At 33.3% G+C, this 18,951-nt stretch overlaps 1 protein-coding gene across 1 annotated transcript; it reads right to left on the bottom strand.

Moving 5' to 3' along the window:
• Positions 1-290: 290 nt before the first annotated feature.
• On the bottom strand, positions 291-12,590 carry LOC135196645 (glutamate receptor ionotropic, delta-1-like). The gene is made up of 4 exons (XM_064223484.1): positions 12,418-12,590; positions 11,765-11,861; positions 10,503-10,643; positions 291-2,951 (listed from the first exon to the last, which is right to left on the bottom strand). The coding sequence occupies exons 1-4, from the start codon at positions 12,588-12,590 to the stop codon at positions 1,287-1,289; spliced, it is 2,076 nt and encodes a 691-aa protein (XP_064079554.1). The 3' UTR covers positions 291-1,286.
• Between the last annotated feature and the right edge of the window lie 6,361 nt (positions 12,591-18,951).

The raw sequence follows: 18,951 nt of genomic DNA, 5'->3' as shown, positions 1-18,951 counted from the left end.
CTCCCTTTACAGCCTAACCCAGCGTCAATCATTTTTCCCCGATTCTTTTATCAAGCTTATTAGTGGGATTCTGAATATTGTACAAATGCAGAATTAAATATTAGGTGCCAAATGGAAAAATCAAAAGGGCAAAGTCAGGTGACTGATAAAAATAAAACAATATAAAGTATTTTTGCCATTAGTAAATTCAATATTGATAAACAAAAGTCTCTTTACAAATTCCTTCTCGTAGGAAACGAAGTTCCTTTCATATTAATTAATCAAGTAAACATATATGATAAAATCTGGAAACACCATTAACAGTCACATTTTGAGCTTCAATTACGATGAAATGTGTCTACATTCGTGTAATTGTCATAGCAAGCATCCGTTCACATCGCAAACACTTTCGTTAATGAACTTTGGCTAGCAGCATATTACAACAAATATAGCAAATTATGCATATTGCTATCCATAATATATATAACAATTTCATGTTTACACAACATAAAAATAATAAAGACAACAAAATAGAACGAAATGCGAGATATCTCCGCCCACGGTGGCTGTAGGGGAGGGCTCAGTGCACTTCGGGAATATGCGTCCCAGCACCAGGTGGTTTCCAAAAAATCTTTAAGATCAAAACACACACGCACACACACAACTTAATCAGACATATAATCAGCCAGCCACATGTACGCTGATTCTTTTTTGTGAAATTCTCATCCTCAAACAGATGTTACAATAAAAGAAAAGATTAGGGCATCATTTGCAAATGAGTATTTTCACCAGGGAAATCATTATATTTTATCCCTTCTGTAAAATACAAAACATTGTGACCTTTTTGCAAAGTATGCCATACAAGCATTTCAACAAAAGTGAGCTTATAACTGAACATCTTCCTTAGACGGACTACAAATGCAGATTTTGAAGTTAAAATGTATTTGTAATTTGTTTTTAGAATACGACTCACAAGGACACTAATGTAGCTAATAATAAATGATTAATCATTAGTCCTTACTTAATTATTCAACATCTATTTGCTTACTTCAAACACTGAAAGGCACTGGGAGGAATGGGGACTCTTAAGAGCCCATCAGCTCATATACTGATCCATGTAAATAAGGGTAAGCGAGAATAAATACTAAAGTCATTTATACAGCAGCAATGAAGCTGATATTAAACAGAGAAAAGTAGGCATACATAGAAGGAGGTAAAAGAACAGTATTTTTCCCTTGGCCACTCTCATTGATACGTTCTTCTACAGTCGAGTTGTGGTTCTTCAGGAAAGTCATGGCCAAGCCTTATTAAAAATTCCCACAGTTCATTTTGGGTCTAACAAAAATCTCAAAAGCCAGAATCCAAATAGCCAGAAAGTACCCAATACCCAGAATATAGAAAATACCTTGGATATGACTAAGCTCTAGTGGCGCAACACCCGAGGAATCTATTTCTGTTTGGGCATCATTCTTCTTCTTGTTCCTTCTGTGAACGTATTTGACCACTTCCGCCTTCCACTTGTGTAGCAAACCGGATTCAAAAATATTCATGAGAGTTTTCGCTAGGTTGTCGGTGAGAGGGGAGTTCCTGGGCAAGGTCAGGGCTACGTTATAGCTCATGAAGCACTCCTCAACGATGCGAATCAACGCTCGGCCTCCTGAACTGTATCTTGCGTCCCTGTTCAATTCGAGAAATTGTCTGTTCTGGATGAAGGCGAACTCTCCAGCTTTGACCCTGTCAAGAATGGTGTGGTAGTCGGCATCCAGTTCCATCTTCGGCACGAGGTCCAGAACGGCCTTGTCGGTTGACATCTGGAAGAGGCTTTTCCAGATGGAATTGCCACTGATTCTCAAGCCACTGTCAACCAGCTGTTTCAGTGTGTCAATGGGAGGTTCCATCTGCGCCACCGATAAAAACGCCACAAGATTAGCTGAGTACGCGGTTGAAACAATCAAGGAATATACCCAGAAGAGGCCAACGTAGAGGCGTAAAGGCAAGTGCCTAGGCTCGGTGATGACACCTCTGGCAGTTATAGAACTGAGAATGTAGAGGTAATTAAAAGAGAAGCTCTTGAACTCTATTGACTCTGCGTTGACTCCCAACCGCGAAAAAGGATAGAGGAGGAAACCACCTATGAGAGCAGAAAGGCCTATGGAGATCCAGGTAAGCCAAGTAAAAGGTAGGATTAGGGACTGCCAGTTAGGCAAGGGCTTCGGTGATGGTGCCACAAAACACGCCGGCATGTAATTGTACGGGAACGAGTAGTCAATGAGGCCCCATCTGGGCCCATCAATGAATACATTGCAGACAGCGATGTCAGAAGCCTCACTAAACACTTGCCCCATGAGGCCATCCCACGAACCATCTGGGTATTTGCTCCCCCATTTTTCGTCGTCACTGACCTCGAAGAAATCGACAGTGAAGTTTTTGGCCCTCGACAGCCCATTGATGACCTGCATATCCACGCCGATCCTCCCGACAAAGTTGCCGCTGTCATCTTTAGCATAGACGATAAAGGGTTCCAGTTCAAACGTGGCCACACGAACTTTGGCCCCGTGGAAATTGTTGAACTTCCTTGGGAAGACATTATCACGGTGCAGCTTCCCGTGGAACCAAGTGTCCACAACCTCCAGCCCAATCGCTTCAGTGTAGAGGATGTGTGTCCATATCTTCACTGTGTCCTGACTAGCTTGTAAAATGGCGAGGTTTTCCGTCTTCCTAAAATTAAAGAGCTCGACCAGTTCCTTCGGTTTGGGTCCCTGAGGGTCAAGTGGGAGGACGACGTAGTAAGCCTTGTAATTCCACAGAGATGGCGGCAGGAAATCTGGGCCATAGGGAACGCTTCTGAAGTGGTCTAGGGAGGCGTGTTGGACCAAAGCTTCGCCTTTGGTTATCAAGAAGAAGTAGCCGTCGCAGTTGGATCGAGCCCAGGTGTTCTTTCGCAGGAGGACATCTTTCTCTAAGACGTACATCTGTTCAAATTAGAAGATTAATAATATAATTAGTTATGGGTAAGGTGAATTGTTGGATGAACCATAGAATGGGGCTTATGATATATCTGCAATTGATACGGGTACTGAGAATTTTACATATATACATACACACATTTATATATTATATTATTATATATATATATATATAATATATTATATATATATATATATATTTATATATATAGATAATATATATATTTATTTATATATATATATATATATATATATATAATATTATATATATATATATATATATATATATATATATATATATATATTGTTAAAGTGCCAAGTATCTGGTTACTACACTTACCATTCACTTATTGCTACCTCACAAAAAGCCAGACACCTGAACCCTCATCACAGGTATTAAACGACTGAATACTCTAAAGGCAACAGTGATCCCTTAACAACTTACCAGTATTGCAGAAAATCAGACCAAGTTCGTCAAAACAGGTGTGAGGTAATCTTGTAAGTAATTAAATTAATCAAAGGGCATCACTCCATCAACAGCTTTAAAAGTCTAAGTATTTCCCTGATTTCAGAAGTCTAAGTACTTCCCTGGTTCTAAGTCACTTCAAGTAAATTGAAGGAAAGCCTATCAATTACCACTCTATGTTTCTACCTAACATCAATATAATCAAATGCAAATATACTGGTTATAAATGAAAATACTTATAAAAATTTTAAATACAAAAATTTGTTATTAAACTCAATATTTATAAGTGAAATTCACAATATCAGGGAAAATTACTGATACTTGAAAACAAAGTAAAGTTTAATTAATTCTTGAATTAGATTAAGTAAAATTAAATCAAAATTAATTTATCACAAAATTCAAGAAAATTAATTCAATCAAAATTCAAAAGTGTTAGGCAATAATTGAAAATTAGAAATTAATTCACAAGTGCTAAACAATAATAAAACTTGAAAAGAATTCTAAGTAAATGCAAATTAATTCACAAGTATTAAATTTAATTAAATGTGCAATGATTAAGCAATGAAAATAACTAAGTCAATTAAATTGTGAATGTAAATGAAAATACAGAAAAATGTGGACAGTATCAAAATAAAAAGGCACACTTCAACAAGAAAATGAAAAAAAATGCGCAAATTGAAACAAACACAAAAATTTGCAATGTGTAAAAGTATAAATCTTTCCCTCAAAACATTGTAACCATCAGTTTTTACCAAACCGTAACCATTTGTTATTAGTTATTAGTTAACCACTGTTCCTATCAGTTACTAGTTTCTTACCAAACCATCATAACCATTAGATATTAGTTATTAGTTGCAACTAATAAAAATATAACACTTTACATATTTGGTATAGCAATTTCTTTCTTTGTTGCAGGCTTGTTTCACTTTACCAAAAACCAGGCGCCGTTACGAAACAATGTTTGTTCAGATTCCACAAAAGCACTAAATAACACTAAATAAATTCTAAGAAATATCAAATCTGAAATTCACAAACTACGAGTGACCAGTTTACGTTACGTTAATATAATCTCAAGGATGTTGCGGGAGAGAGAGAGAGAGAGAGAGAGAGAGAGAGAGAGAGAGAGAGAGAGAGAGAGAGAGAGAGATCTGACCACCTTGAGTATCTAGGATGTAATGAAACTTTTCCCTTGCGAAAGCTGGACTGGGGATCTGGCACAAAACGTTTTGAGACAATAATGCTTCCAAAAGCTTCGACATCTTACGCAACTTTCAAACAAAAATGTGTAATCTGCATGTGGCTTTGAGCAAAGACATACACGTATGAGACGATTCTGTTAAAAAAAAAAAAGACACATACTCTATTCGATCGGCCGAAGCAGAAGGCTTATCACATATGATGACAGATTCCCAAAACACAAATGAAGTCTTGAGCTTGCTTATCAAACGTGTTGACAGATTAGGAAAGCAAACGGATCTCGGAGACCCTCTAATCTCACAGTGCTGACATAATAGGGAAACAATCGTAGTTTCAAATGGACAAAGAAAATCCCTCTCTTTTTACATTCTACATTATGTTATGCGAAATCTGAACACACATTTTAAAACATCCTATCTCTAAGCTATCTAGGAATCTGAAAAAATGTTGCACAATTCTACATAACATTTTATACAGTCACAGAGGAGATATATGCATTTTAAAAGTAGCAATATATATATATATATATATATATATATATATATATATATATATATATATATATATATATATACTATATATATATATATATATATAATATATATATATATATATATATATATATATATATATATATATATATATGTATATATATATATATATATATATATTATATTATATATATATATGATAAATTATATATATATATATATATATATATATATATATATATATATTATATATATATATATATTAGTCTCAGCAATTGGGCGGCTACTTCGAAATCTTAGCTTGATGATGAATAATAGTGCCAAGACTAGGAAGAACATTCTTTAATATTACGAGCTTTCGAGGTTTAAAACCTCATCTTCAGGCTGAAAAAAATGACAAGGATGAGAAATCACTAAAAATTACATTAAAATGAATTGTCTCATTAAAAGCTTCAGTAAAAACATAAAATATAAATTACTATATAAATTACTATATGTAACTTCCCCAATCTTATCTCTCAAACTTCTTAACATCCTATTTAATTTATCTTCTAAATTCAAAATGTGATGTTAGTAAGAAAATGTGATGTTAGTAAGAAAATAGATAGCAGTAAAGTAATTTAATAATTTCTAAACAGAAATTTAACAAAAATAGGAAAAGGATGTTCTTTCTCTTGGTCTTGAGTTTGCCTTGACTCCCATGAAATTCAATTTCTTCAAGTATTTTTTAAGTTTTGAAAAACTATGTTCAACTTTAAGAAACAGTGACATTTGTGGTAGTGAAACCCTTATTTCAATTTTTAACAAAATTTCAGTAATTGCAAATGAGACTTTTAAAAATTTTAATCGTAGAAAGGAGGGTGACAATCAGTTAAATAAAGACAGAATCAATATTTTACGTAATCTTAAGAACGATGATAGTATTGTTATTACAAAGCCAGATAAAGGCAGGGGTGTTGTATTGATGAATAGGTCTGATTATTTAGATAAAATGAATGAAATACTCTCTGATAATACAAAATTTAGGATGTTGAATGTAGATATTGCGGGTCACATTTTGAAATTAGAAGATAAATTGAATAGGATGTTAAGAAGTTTGAGAGATAAGATTGGGGAAGTTACATATAGTAATTTATATGCTTCAGGGTCAAAGCCCGGTTATATGTATGGTCTACCTAAGGTGCATAAAATAGGAAACCCGTTGAGACCCATTATACCTTCAATTGGCACTTTTAGCTATTTACTTATCTCAAAGTTTCTGGTTCCAGTTGTTTTAAAATCTCTAACTTGTTTTTAGTGAGTTTAATTTCCAAATTCTTCCAAGTTTGTCAAAGAATTGTGTTCTTTCGATTTAACCAAGGATGTTGTAATGGCTAGTTTTGATGTAACCTCTTTTCACAAATATCCCATTAAAAGAAACAACTGACATTATTCTTAATAATATATGTGAAAACCACATAACTTTTGGACTTAGTAAAATAGATTGCGAAAAGTTATTACAATTGGCTACAACTGATGGCATTTTTACTTTTGATGGTAAATTATATAATCAAATAGATGGAGTTGCTATGGGAAATTCCCTTGGACCTGTATATGCAAAATTGTTTCATGGGTTATTGTGAAAAGATTTGGATGTCTGAATGCCCTGTGCTTTCAAACCCTTGTATTATCGTAGGTACGTGGATGACACTTTTATTTCCTTGTGTTTAGGGAACGTTACACGTGGATTTATTTTTTGAATATTTTAATTCTCATCCTAATATTTCTTTTACTTGTGAGACAGAACAGGATAATATGTTGTCATTTTAGATGTTCAGGTACAACAGAAATAGAGGTAAATTTGAGACTTCCGTTTATAGGAAAAGTACTTTTTACTGGCTTGGGATTGAATTATCTTAGTTTTTCACCAAAGTTGTTTAAACTTAATTCAATACGTACTATGATAAATAGAGCTTACAATGTCTGTTGTGATTTTAATTTGATTTCATCAAGACATGGTCTTCCTCCAGAAATTATTTTTCCGAAAATTCTTATCCCGTATTTGTCTTTTTACTAGTTCTGAAAAATATTCTACATAGAAATTTTGTCCCCAGACCGGTGTACAGTACTGCTAGTAAAGATGTAAAGTATATTAAATTGCCTTATCCTTGGTCATAGTAGCTACTTGGTACGAAAAAAGTTACAAGAAATCTTAAGCATAGTTTTTCCTCAAAGTTAGTTTCAGATTTGTTTTTACTAAACCCCTCCTTTTTACTGTAGGATCACTTTTGAGGGAGAAGCCTGCTCTTCCTGTGGACCTTAATTCGAGTGTCGTTTACTTGTTTACCTGTTCGCAGTGTGGTCTGCGATACGTGGGATCCAGTTCCCGCTGGCTTAGACACGGAATTTAGGAACCACAGAGGTCTTTCCGTTAGAACTAGGTTTCCTCTTTCTCAAACCACCATTTTTTTTCTGCCATAAGGGATCACAGTTTAGCACAGGACCCTCCTTTTCACTCACCTAGATTTTAGAGTACTGTCTTTTTGCTCAATAGACTGGACCTTTTAATTTCAGAGTCGCTGTTTATTAAGAAAATGAAACGCCGGAAATTGAACAACAACTCGTCTGGTATTCAACTAGCTATCATATAGTTTCATAGTAGGTACACAAAGTGGGTCGTTAGCCATTTTATTTTTGAGTGTAGTTTGTTTACCTTTCTTTCATATTATTTTTATTTTTATTTCTGTTTTTGTATGATTTGCGCTTTGTGTTAGTTTTTTCGTAATTTTTTAATTATTAGTTTGTATGTGATGTTCGTTTAATTTTATGTTTTTACTGAAGCTTTTATGAGACATTTCATTTTAATGTAATTTTTAGTTGATTTCTCATCCTTGTCATTTTTTTTCAGCCTGAAGATGAGGTTTTAAACCTCGAAAGCTCGTAATATTTAAAGAAATGTTCTTCCTAGTCTTGGCACTATTATTCATCATCAAGCTAAGATTTCGAAGTAGCCGCCCAATTACTGAGACTATATATATATATATATATATATATATATATATATATATATATATATATATATATATTATATATATGTATATATATATATTGCTACTTTTAAATGCATATATCTCCTCTGTGACTGTATAAAATGTTATGTAGAATTGTGCAACATTTTTTCAGATTCCTAGATAGCTTAGAGATAGGATGTTTTAAATGTGTGTTCAGATTTCGCATAACATATTATAAAAGAATATATATATAACATAGAATGTAGAAAGAGAGAGAATATCTTTGTCCATTCAAAGCTAGAGTTGTTTTTCCTAATCTGTCAACACTTTTGATAAGCGAGCTCGAGCCTTCATTTGTGTTTTGAGAATCTGTCATCAAGTAAGATAAGGGGCTTCTGCTTTGGTTGATCGAGACGAATACATGTCTTTTTTTTTAACAGACTTGTCTCATATGTGTATGTCTTTGCTGAGTGCCCAGTGCAGATTACACATTTTGTATGTCAAATTGCGTAAGATTTCGAAGCTTCTAGAAGAATTGTGCCAAAAACGTTTTGTGTCATCTCCCCTGTCCAGCTTCCGTAAGGAAGAGAATTTCATTACATCTTCGATACTCGAGGCGTTCAGATCTCTCTCTCTCTCTCTCTCTCTCTCTTCTCTCTCTCGACATCCTTGAGATTATATTAACATAACGTAAATTGGTCACTCGTAACTTGAGAATTTCATATTTGATATTTCTTAGAGTTTATTTCGTGTTAAATAGTGTTTTTTGTGGAATCTGAACAAACATTGTTGTTTTAACAGCGCCAGGTTTTTGTGAAAGTGTAAAACAAGACTGCAGCAAAGAAAGAAGTTGGTATACCAAAAAGGTAAAGTGTGTTATATTTTTATTAGTTGCAACTAATAACTGATAGGAAGAGTGGATTGTTAAAAACTAATGGTTACAATGTGTTGAGTGAAAAGATTTACACGTTTACACATTGCAAATTGTTGTGTTTTGTGTTTGTTTCATTTTGTGCATTATTTCATTTTCTTGTTGAAGTGTGCCTTTTTATTTTGATACTGTCCACATTTTTCTGTATTTTCATTTACATTCACAATTTAATTGACTTAGTTATTTTCATTAATTAGTCATTGCACATTTAATTAAATTTAACACTTGTGAATTAATTTGCATTTACTTAGAATTCTTTTCATGTTTTATTGTTGTTTAGCACTTGTGAATTAATTTCAAATTTTCAATTAATGCCTAACACTTTTGAATTGTGATTGAATTAATTTTCATGAATTTTGTGATAAATTAATATTGATTTAATTTTACTTAATTTGATTCAAGAATTAATTAAACTTTACTTTATTTTCAGTAACAGTAATTTTCCCTGATATTGTGAATTTCACTTATAAACTTTGAGTTTATTAATAAACTTTTGTATTTAAAATTTTTATAAGTGTTTTTATTTTTATACCAGTATATTTGCATATGATTATATTGATGTTAGGTAGAAACATAGAGTGGTGATTAATCTGCTTTCCTTCAATTTAACTTGAAGTGACTTAGAACCAGGGAAGTACTTAGACTTCTGAAATCAGGGAAATACTTAGACTTTTAAAGTTGTTGATGGAGTGATGTCCTTTAATTAATTTAATTACTTACAAGATTACCTCACACCTGTTTTGATGAACTTAGTCTGATTTTCTGCAATACTGGTAAGTTGTTAAGGGATCACTGTTGCCTTTAGAGTATTCAGTTGTTTAATACCTTTGATGAGGGTTCAGGTGTCTGGCTTTTGGTGAGGTAATAATTGATGAATGGTAACCAGATACTTGGCACTTCGTAACAATATATGTGTATATATATATATATATCTATATGTATATATATTATGTATGTATGTATGTATGTATGTATGTATGTATGTATGTATGTATGTATTGTATGTATTGATGTATGTATGTATGTACATATTGTTGTAAATAAAATATAATAATTAACAGCAAAGCAAATATTCTGTAAAGATGCTTTCTAGTTTTGCAGTCATGAAATTAGAGTCAGTAGTATTTATGAATGGCTGATCAGCCTCATTTGCTCGTTTCCTCGAGTTCCAATATCACGGAAACTTCACTGAATTTCCAAAACGAGTTTTGAGTCTGGGTCTTATTATAGTATTCGTAACTGGAAAACGAACACCATTGAGAACTGTTGTCACGATATTCTGGATTGGAAAAAAATAATGCGATGTAAAATTTCGATATGCGATTTTTCATCTTTTCGGTTTTTTGACAGTTTATTTGATGTTTGTTTAATCTGTGAAAGATTTTACATAAGCTCTCCGCTTGGAGCATTACCGTTTTAAAACAATGAGTAGATGACCTTTCTCTCTGTTTACTTATCTGTCATATGTTTGAAAGGAATTACCTTGACCCCCCAACTGGCAAGAGTGAGGCGCAGCTGAAGAGCCAGGTCAGAGGTCGAGGACTCGTAGAAGATGGTCAGGGAGCACGACCGGAAGTAGTTTTCGGCTATGGTGTACAGGAGACCTCCCGTAGAGACCAGGGCCTGAAAGTGAAAAGATCACGTCAAATTTTTTTCTCAAATTATTATTATTATTATTATTATTATTATTATTATTATTATTATTATATTATTATTATTATTATTATTATTATTATTATTATTATTTTACTATTCAGAGAATGAACCTTATTCAAGCTTCCAAGTCAATTTCTTCCAAGTTTTGATTATTTTTATTATTATCATTAAACACTTTATATACTTCACATGCGATATTATTGTGGACCTGCAATCATTATTCTTATTATTATTATTATTATTATTATTATATTATTATTATTATTATTATTATTATTATTATTATTATTCTAGCTTCCAAGTTAATTTCTTCAAAGTTTTGATTAATAATAATAATAATAATAATAATAATAATAAATAATAATAATAATAATAATAATAATAATAATAATAATAATAATAATAATAATATAGTCTTTTTCTCCAGTATCGCTTAATTCGTTTTTTTTATTCTTTTTTAAACTTGTTTGAGAATGACTTCGACCCCTTTGTTAAAAGAGCATCAAAATTTGGAACACGCGGTGACAGGCACATTGATTTTCATCTGATCAAAGCTAGGATAAATGAACGCTTATACAAGAGAAGTGGAAATAAAAAGTAACTGAATGAAAGGGCAAAATTTGGAAGTAAATCAGTTTCTGTTCCTGTAATTGGAGGGATTTAAAGGTGAACGCAAATGAATAAGCAGCAGTAATTACGATGATATTGATGTAATATGTCAAGTAATATCATAACTCCTTGCTACGGTCACGAAAGTGTAGTTATGTGTTTTCTACGAACAAGCACAAGGAATGTATATATATATATATATATATGATATAGATATATATATATATATATATATATATGTGTGTGTGTGTGTGTGTGTGTGTGTGTGTGTGTGTGTGTGTGTGTCTTTGAATCTACTGGTCACCTTTTTACCAGATACGTATGCAACTGTAATAGCCACAAATGCCCTCTTTTTTTGATACGCCTGAGGATCCAAGTTCGAAGTAATTTTTTTTTTTTTTTGTTGAAGGAATTGGTGGATGTCTGGTACCGAGAAACGAACTCAGGTCCCACAATCACAAAGAGGTCACGTTGCCAACCTGACCACGAGAAGGATTGAAAAAACGAGCAATAGAAATGATTGCCCACTTGGCTACGGTGGTGAGGATGGGTCTATTCCAGCTCAAATAAGTATATCTGAAAACGACAGGTATGTATAGTATGAGAGGGAGTAAAGTTTTTTGATCCTTCTCGTGGTCAGGTCGACAACGTGATCTCTTTGTGATTATGGGACCTGGATTCGATTCCCGGTACCAGACATCACACTTAAAAAAAAAAAAAAAAAAAAAAACAAAAAAAAAAAAAAAAAAAAAATTCTTTGAACTTGGATCTTCAGGCTTTGTAGTGACAAGCGTATCCAAAAAAGAGCAAAGAATTCAAGTAGTTAAGAGGCCATTGTGGCTATTACAGTTGCATATATATATATATATATATATATATATGAAATATATATATATATATATATTTAACATAGTCCAGGGAACAAACTAAGTGACGCCATTATCATGACTAGACTAAGCAGAGACAAGGATACGAATATATAATTAAAAATAATGTTTAAAACCGAAGGTATTTACTTTTTTTTAACAGAGACTAAGATGACTAAAGCAGGCAGTAATGAAGGAAACATTGCATGATCAATCAATAGGAAATTAACGCCGAAGAAAGAGACTGGTTGTGAAAATTCATTTACCTGGCCGGGAGTAGGCTCAGCGCCTTTGGCTTTACTTTCTGCTCCTTTAACATTACTCGCCAGAAAGTGGACTTGGCCAAGGTCTTGGACTTGGTTACTCTTGGCTGTGATGTGGAACGGGAGCTTAGGACTTCCTTCTCTGGTTGCAGTAACCCCGGCAGGGTGTTGGCCATCAACTGGGCCAATCCGTTTAAGAAAAAGAATGAAAAAAATGGCCCACCAGCGCCTGGTGGACGGCATCTTTGAAGGGGGAACCGCGAAGAACCGTTGATCGAGAAAGGAAGAGTCTAATGTTTCCTTTCGTCTTGCATGGTCTATTCCACTCCGTTGATTTTTCCCCCTTTTCCGGAGAATTGATGATCCTTCTTAATGATTATTGTAATTAGTTTCTACAGCAGAACAAGCTGTACAGACTGGACAAGCGCTAGAGGACGATAAAGGTATAGTAAGACCTTCAACCGAAGAGATGGGGTCTGTTTTTACTCAAGATGAGAAGCACTACACAGGGCGAGAGCAGCCAGGCTTTTGAGTTCTCAAGAGTACTACATACAGTTTCATACTCTTTCTCTTTTCCCCTCTCTTTCTTTCTCTCTCGCTCTCCCATTCGTCAACCACAGCAGATTCGATCTCGAAATTGCGTGAAATTGACCAACTGACCATTTTCAGTCCAGAAATTCATTTGTGGCAGATAACATTCTATCTCGATCGAAGTACAGTTGTGCTTTCAATTGCGCCACCAATGGTTTTCCGTTTTTTCTACTTAACTCATACAGTTCGCCCACGTTAACATGATGGCGTCACAGAGCAGGATCTACTTAAACCACGCCCTCCTCCTGAAATCAATTATGTCATAGAATGACCCATCAGCATTACAGTAATGGGGGTAATGCGTCCGTAATCGACATTTGAGGAATAAAGGCATCGGAATTGTCTGTATCAAATTCTCTTTTAGCTCCACTAATACTTAAATTTGTAAAACAATCCATATAGACCAATTTTATGAGCGATCACTGGAGATCCACCTTAACGAAGTATTTTCATCACCTGCGCAAAGGAAGCAGACAGAATATCAACACCAGCTTGATAGCCCGTGAACCAACGCAAACAGTACCTACTGATTTATTCATTGTAAGTTGAAGGAAGGAAGGCGAGCAGCCAAATAAGATGTCAACAAGAACAGCAAGGAAGTAAAGGAGTAGGAATCAAACCAAAAACAGGCGATTACCTTACCACGTCTCTTGGGCAGAAGGATTTTGTAACAATGACAGAAAGAATTGATACGAAGACAAACTCACCAAATTCGTGGATCTTAAACTCTATTAACTCAAAATTGGACATTCCAATATTACCAGTTGGAGTGTAAATCAGAAAAAAAAACTGTTTGATATTTGCCTGGTGATTTGGGAACGGACATGAGAAGCACTTTGAAATTACTGGCAGCACTCTTGACTGTTTGTTTGTTTGTTTGTCAATTATGCGTCAAAGTTGTCTTCACAGATCAAATTTACCCCAGTCGGAAAAACAAGCAATCCGCAGTAAAGGCCACATAAAATCGTGATGGATTTGGCAATGCCGATAATTGACCTGCCAGAGTTCCGAGAATAACGTCTGCTACCAAGGGAGCCTCAAAGAAGTGATCGATATTCTATATTGGTTCAGGAACAATACAACTGATAAATATCTTTATTAAAGCATGAAGGATAGCCAGTAATTTTCAGCGTTATTTTTGTTGATTACTATCATCACTATGACCATTAACACTGCAGTTCATAATTTAGCAGCTGTATTTGTCAGTTAACGAAATTAAATCGTATTAGTATTGTTAATACTGGTGCTGTGGGTTCCATTGATATTGATGACATTGATGCCATTTTTAAGAAAATTATAATAATTAGATTGCTAGGTAGATGGAGCACATTGACGTGTGTATGATAGAATTTACTGGAGTTTAAGTCAATGTAGATGGAAAAGACAATTATATAAGCTATTATATATATATATATATATATATATATATATATATATATATATATATATATATATATATATATATATAATAACTGATGGTTACGAAGGTTTGTTAAAAACTAATAACTAATAACTATTGGTTACTATGGTTTAAAGAACTGATAACTGATAGTTACAATGGTTTGAGTGAAATTTACATTTTTACACATTGCAAATTCTTATGTTTGTTTCATTTGAAGTGATTTTTATGTTTTGTGCAATTATTCATTTTCTTATTGAGGTGTTTATGTATGTGCATTTGTCCATTTTCTTATTGAAGTGTGTCTTTTTATTTTATATTCTGTGTGATTAATACTTTTGCAATTTTGGTATTTTCCACATTTTTCTGTATTTTCATTTGCATTCACAATTTTATTGACTTAGTTATTTTCATTGCTTAATCATTACACATTTAAGTAAATTTAACACTTGTGAATTAATTTGCATTTACTTAGAATTCTTTTCAAGTTTTATTGTTGTTTAGCACTTGTGAATTAATTTCTAATTTTCAATTATTGCCTAACACTTTTGAATTTTGATTGAATTAATTTTCTTGAATTTTGTGATAAATTAATTTTGATTTAATTTTACTAAATTGATTCAAGAATTAATTAAACTTTACTTTGTTTTCAAGTAACAGTAATTTTTCCTGATATTGTGAAGTTCACTTATAAATTTTGAGTTTAATAATAAATTTTTGTATTTGAAATTTTTATAAGTATTTTCATTTCTAACCAGTATATTTGCATTTGATTATATTGATGTTAGGTAGAAACATAGAGTGGTAATTGATCTGTTTTCCTTCAATTAACTAGAAGTGACTTAGAACCAGGGAAGTACTTAGACTTCTGAAATCAGGGAAATACTTAGACTTTTAAAGTAGTTGATGGAGTGATGCCCTTTGATTAATTTAATTACTACCAAGATTACCTCACATCTGTTTTGATGAACTTAGTCTGATTTTCTGCAACACTGGTAAGTTGTTAAGGGATCACTGTTGCCTTTAGAGTATTCAGTCGTTTAGTACCTGTTATGAGGGTTCAGATGTCTGGCTTTTGTGAGGTAACAGTTGATGAATGGTAAGTGTAGTATCCAGATACTTGGCACTTCGTCACAATATATATACATATATATATATATATATATATATATATATACATTTATATATATATATATATATAATATATATATATATATATATATATATATATATATATGCTTAAAAAATCACAGTAGATGCACGTGACTTCATTAAACAAGCGAATACCACAGGAAAATGATAGTCAGAAATCCAAGTGCTTTCGTCTTTACTAAGACATTGTCAATGAGCTCCTTGACAATGTCTTTGTACAGACGAAAAGCGCTTGGATTTCTGACTATCATTTCCCTGTGGTATTCGCTTATTATATATATATATATAGAATATATATATATATATAATATATATATATATATATATATATATATATATATATATATAAATTTCCGACCCACATCAGGATCAACCCACGTCTTTCAATTGATAGGCCATACTAGTCATACAAGAAGTTGGAGCCTATTATAAGTACCACTGTACCTAAGGCTTTCCCTGGGCAAACTAACTGTATAGCAATAGCATAGCAGTGTGTTTTCCTAACTTTCCGATTCAGCAATATGACCCAGCTGACAGGTACAGTCATAGATATAGTCTATATATATATACGTACATATATATACTATATAATTATATATGTATATATAGTCTATATATATATATACATATATATATATATACATATATATATATATATATATATATATATATATATATATATATATATATATATATATATATATTTATAAAATACAAAGAATTCGATACTTATGAGCAGAGATTCTCGGCTGAGTGAATGTGAACCCGATAACAAAACAAAAGACAATCTCATCAGTCACTTTACATTACGCCACGGTATTGGAGGATGATAAAGGTGCGTTTATTTTTGTGAAATGTTTGAGTAAAAGGGACGTTGGCAAACAATAAAAGATAGAAATAAAGAGAGGATAAAGTGCACTTATCGAGTAGATAATCAATAAAAGGGAACTGTTAAATCCGGGTCATATTTTGTGAAGGTTCAATTTCTTAAGGTGCAATAAACAAAATGGAAGAGGGCTGCTGTTTATTGTTTTTATAGTTTTATATATATCTGTTTTTACACATAGGAAATTCACGCATTTCTTCGTCTTTTATTACAATTCATACCCTGAATTTTGTTTCTTTGCTTCAACCCCACAAGCAAGCAAATTTGGAGCGAAAATTAGCTTCCTAATCTGCTGAAGAATGAAGCGATGACGCAAAATAATTTCCTTTCTAGCGAGTCGTTCTTAGAAGATGGACAAAGAGAATCCAATCACATGAACAATAAGAGAACTTGCGAGTACATGAGTGTACACATCCGAAGATTTATGGCTGTTCTAGCCGCATGAATATTCCAAAGGCGAGAGACGTTCTTGCCACCAAGCAATCGATGCGGAGCTGTCAACTGGAACCAAGATCAGAGACGTCGTCTGTCACTGCTGGAAAACTTTCTGTCCCGGCGTCTTGGATCGGCCTATCAAGAAGAAGAAGTCATTTATTCAAGAGAGATTTTGCTTCTTTCTTGGAGCTGATTTGAGAAAGGTCAACACGTCCAGTTCTGGCAGTCGAGAGTCTCTGAAATATGTTAAAATTTAAACAAATTCCTCGGTGCTTCTTGTCTGACTAGAACTGACAGCTATGGATCTGGTTGCTTCAAGATATTTCCTTTCTTTTCTTTGTGTTTCGAGTTGATTGCAATTGTTATTTTAGACGTTATGGTAACTATTGTTTGAAGGGATTCCCTGTAAATGTTCTTATATGAGACTATGTACGTGCCGTCAATCGGAGATTAGTTTTGGGGGTTTCATAATAATAATAATAATAATAATAATAATAATAATAATAATAAAATAATAATAATAATAATAATAATAATAATAATAATAATAATATATACAATTTAAATTTATTAAAGCACTGATATATTCAGAGAGAGAGAGAGAGAGAGAGAGAGAGAGAGAGAGACTGTGTCACTGAATTACGAATAATTAAGATAAAAGTCCGTCTAACCTCACCCCGTTATACGTCACGTCATCCAGTGACAGATATGACTCGTCATCTCAAGTGACATGAACTGCAAAGCTGCTGGCGTACCAACGTGTGACCACTTTTTATTACTCGCTAATTTTATCTTTCTCTTCGTTAATTTGATACACAAGGACGCCCACCATGTATTATGACATTTTTCTGGCTTGCTTTCACTGATGATCACTTTCCCAAATTGGCCTATTGTGATTTTTGAGGAGTTGTTATGCTGTAATGCTAGATCTAGCGCCCCAGATAAAGTCTAGACGATAGGTACGTTAGGCTAAAGTTGGTTCATTTCATTTTTTTTATTATGTAAATAGTAAATGAGAAGGAAATTCAATGTGCTTATCTAGCCCGAACCCGAGTACACGCGCACGAGCACACGCGCAAATACACACACACACACAAAGGTAAACAGACATGACTTGGAAGGCAGGGACGGAATTATTCGTTCTATTTGTTTTCCATATCAGTCACATTGATTTGACTTACGTAAATACAACAGCCATGTCGCCACACCCAAAGTGTTTTCGGTTGCTATTTTTTTTTCCACTGAAATCATCGAGGTTCGAGATTCCAAATGACATTCAGTGCAGAAATGTAGTACCACCGTAGGATTCTCAAGTCTCAGAAATGAAAAGCAATGCTTCTAAAACTGCCAATCTTGATGAAAGAAAACAATTTTGACAGGTGACAAAGAGTTGCACTAGTGACCTCTTATTATATTCAGGTTCCAGTCTCTCTGTGTCTGTTTTCTGACTGCTTCTAAAGTTCGCCAATAAGTGGTTACATTGAAACTTTGGTATTAAGGTTCATAAAGCTTCAGTAAATAAACTTGAGCAAAGCATTAATAGCAGGACGCGCGCACATCCTACAAAAGGGGATATGTTCAGCTGCCGGAATTGGTGACCTGCAAAATTCCGACCTTCTTTTAAGGCTAGTTTAGTAAAATCGTCCCATAAGTTATCTAAAAAAAAAAAAAAAAAAAAAAAAAAAAAGCATAATTGGGTATGTTACGAACTAAGTCCTCCTGTGAAGATGACTAAGGTTTTTATTTCCTGATCTGTAGTTACTGTGGCGGTGAAATATAACAAGAACTGATTTTAATTTATTTATTTTCTTTTATAGGGATGTTAGACCACTATTTCTGTGGAGGGGCGGTTTGTTACATAGGTTCCCAACGTTTCTTTTCTGAGACAATACATTAAATATTATATTGAGACGTAACCAAATATAGCCACTTATGAGATTTTCCCAGGAAGTAACTGCAAAGATAAGTGAAAAATATTTAAGCTAATAAATTCAGCTGTAAGGCAACATATACAGAAACAAGACACAGCTATAATTCTATATCTGTATCCCGCATATTTACAGATAATCGAGAC

This window comes from Macrobrachium nipponense, chromosome 18 (genome assembly GCF_015104395.2).
Source record: "Macrobrachium nipponense isolate FS-2020 chromosome 18, ASM1510439v2, whole genome shotgun sequence".
NCBI lineage: Eukaryota > Metazoa > Arthropoda > Malacostraca > Decapoda > Palaemonidae > Macrobrachium > Macrobrachium nipponense.
Note: the sequence above shows the minus strand (reverse complement) of the source record. Positions and strands in the feature narration are given on the sequence as shown.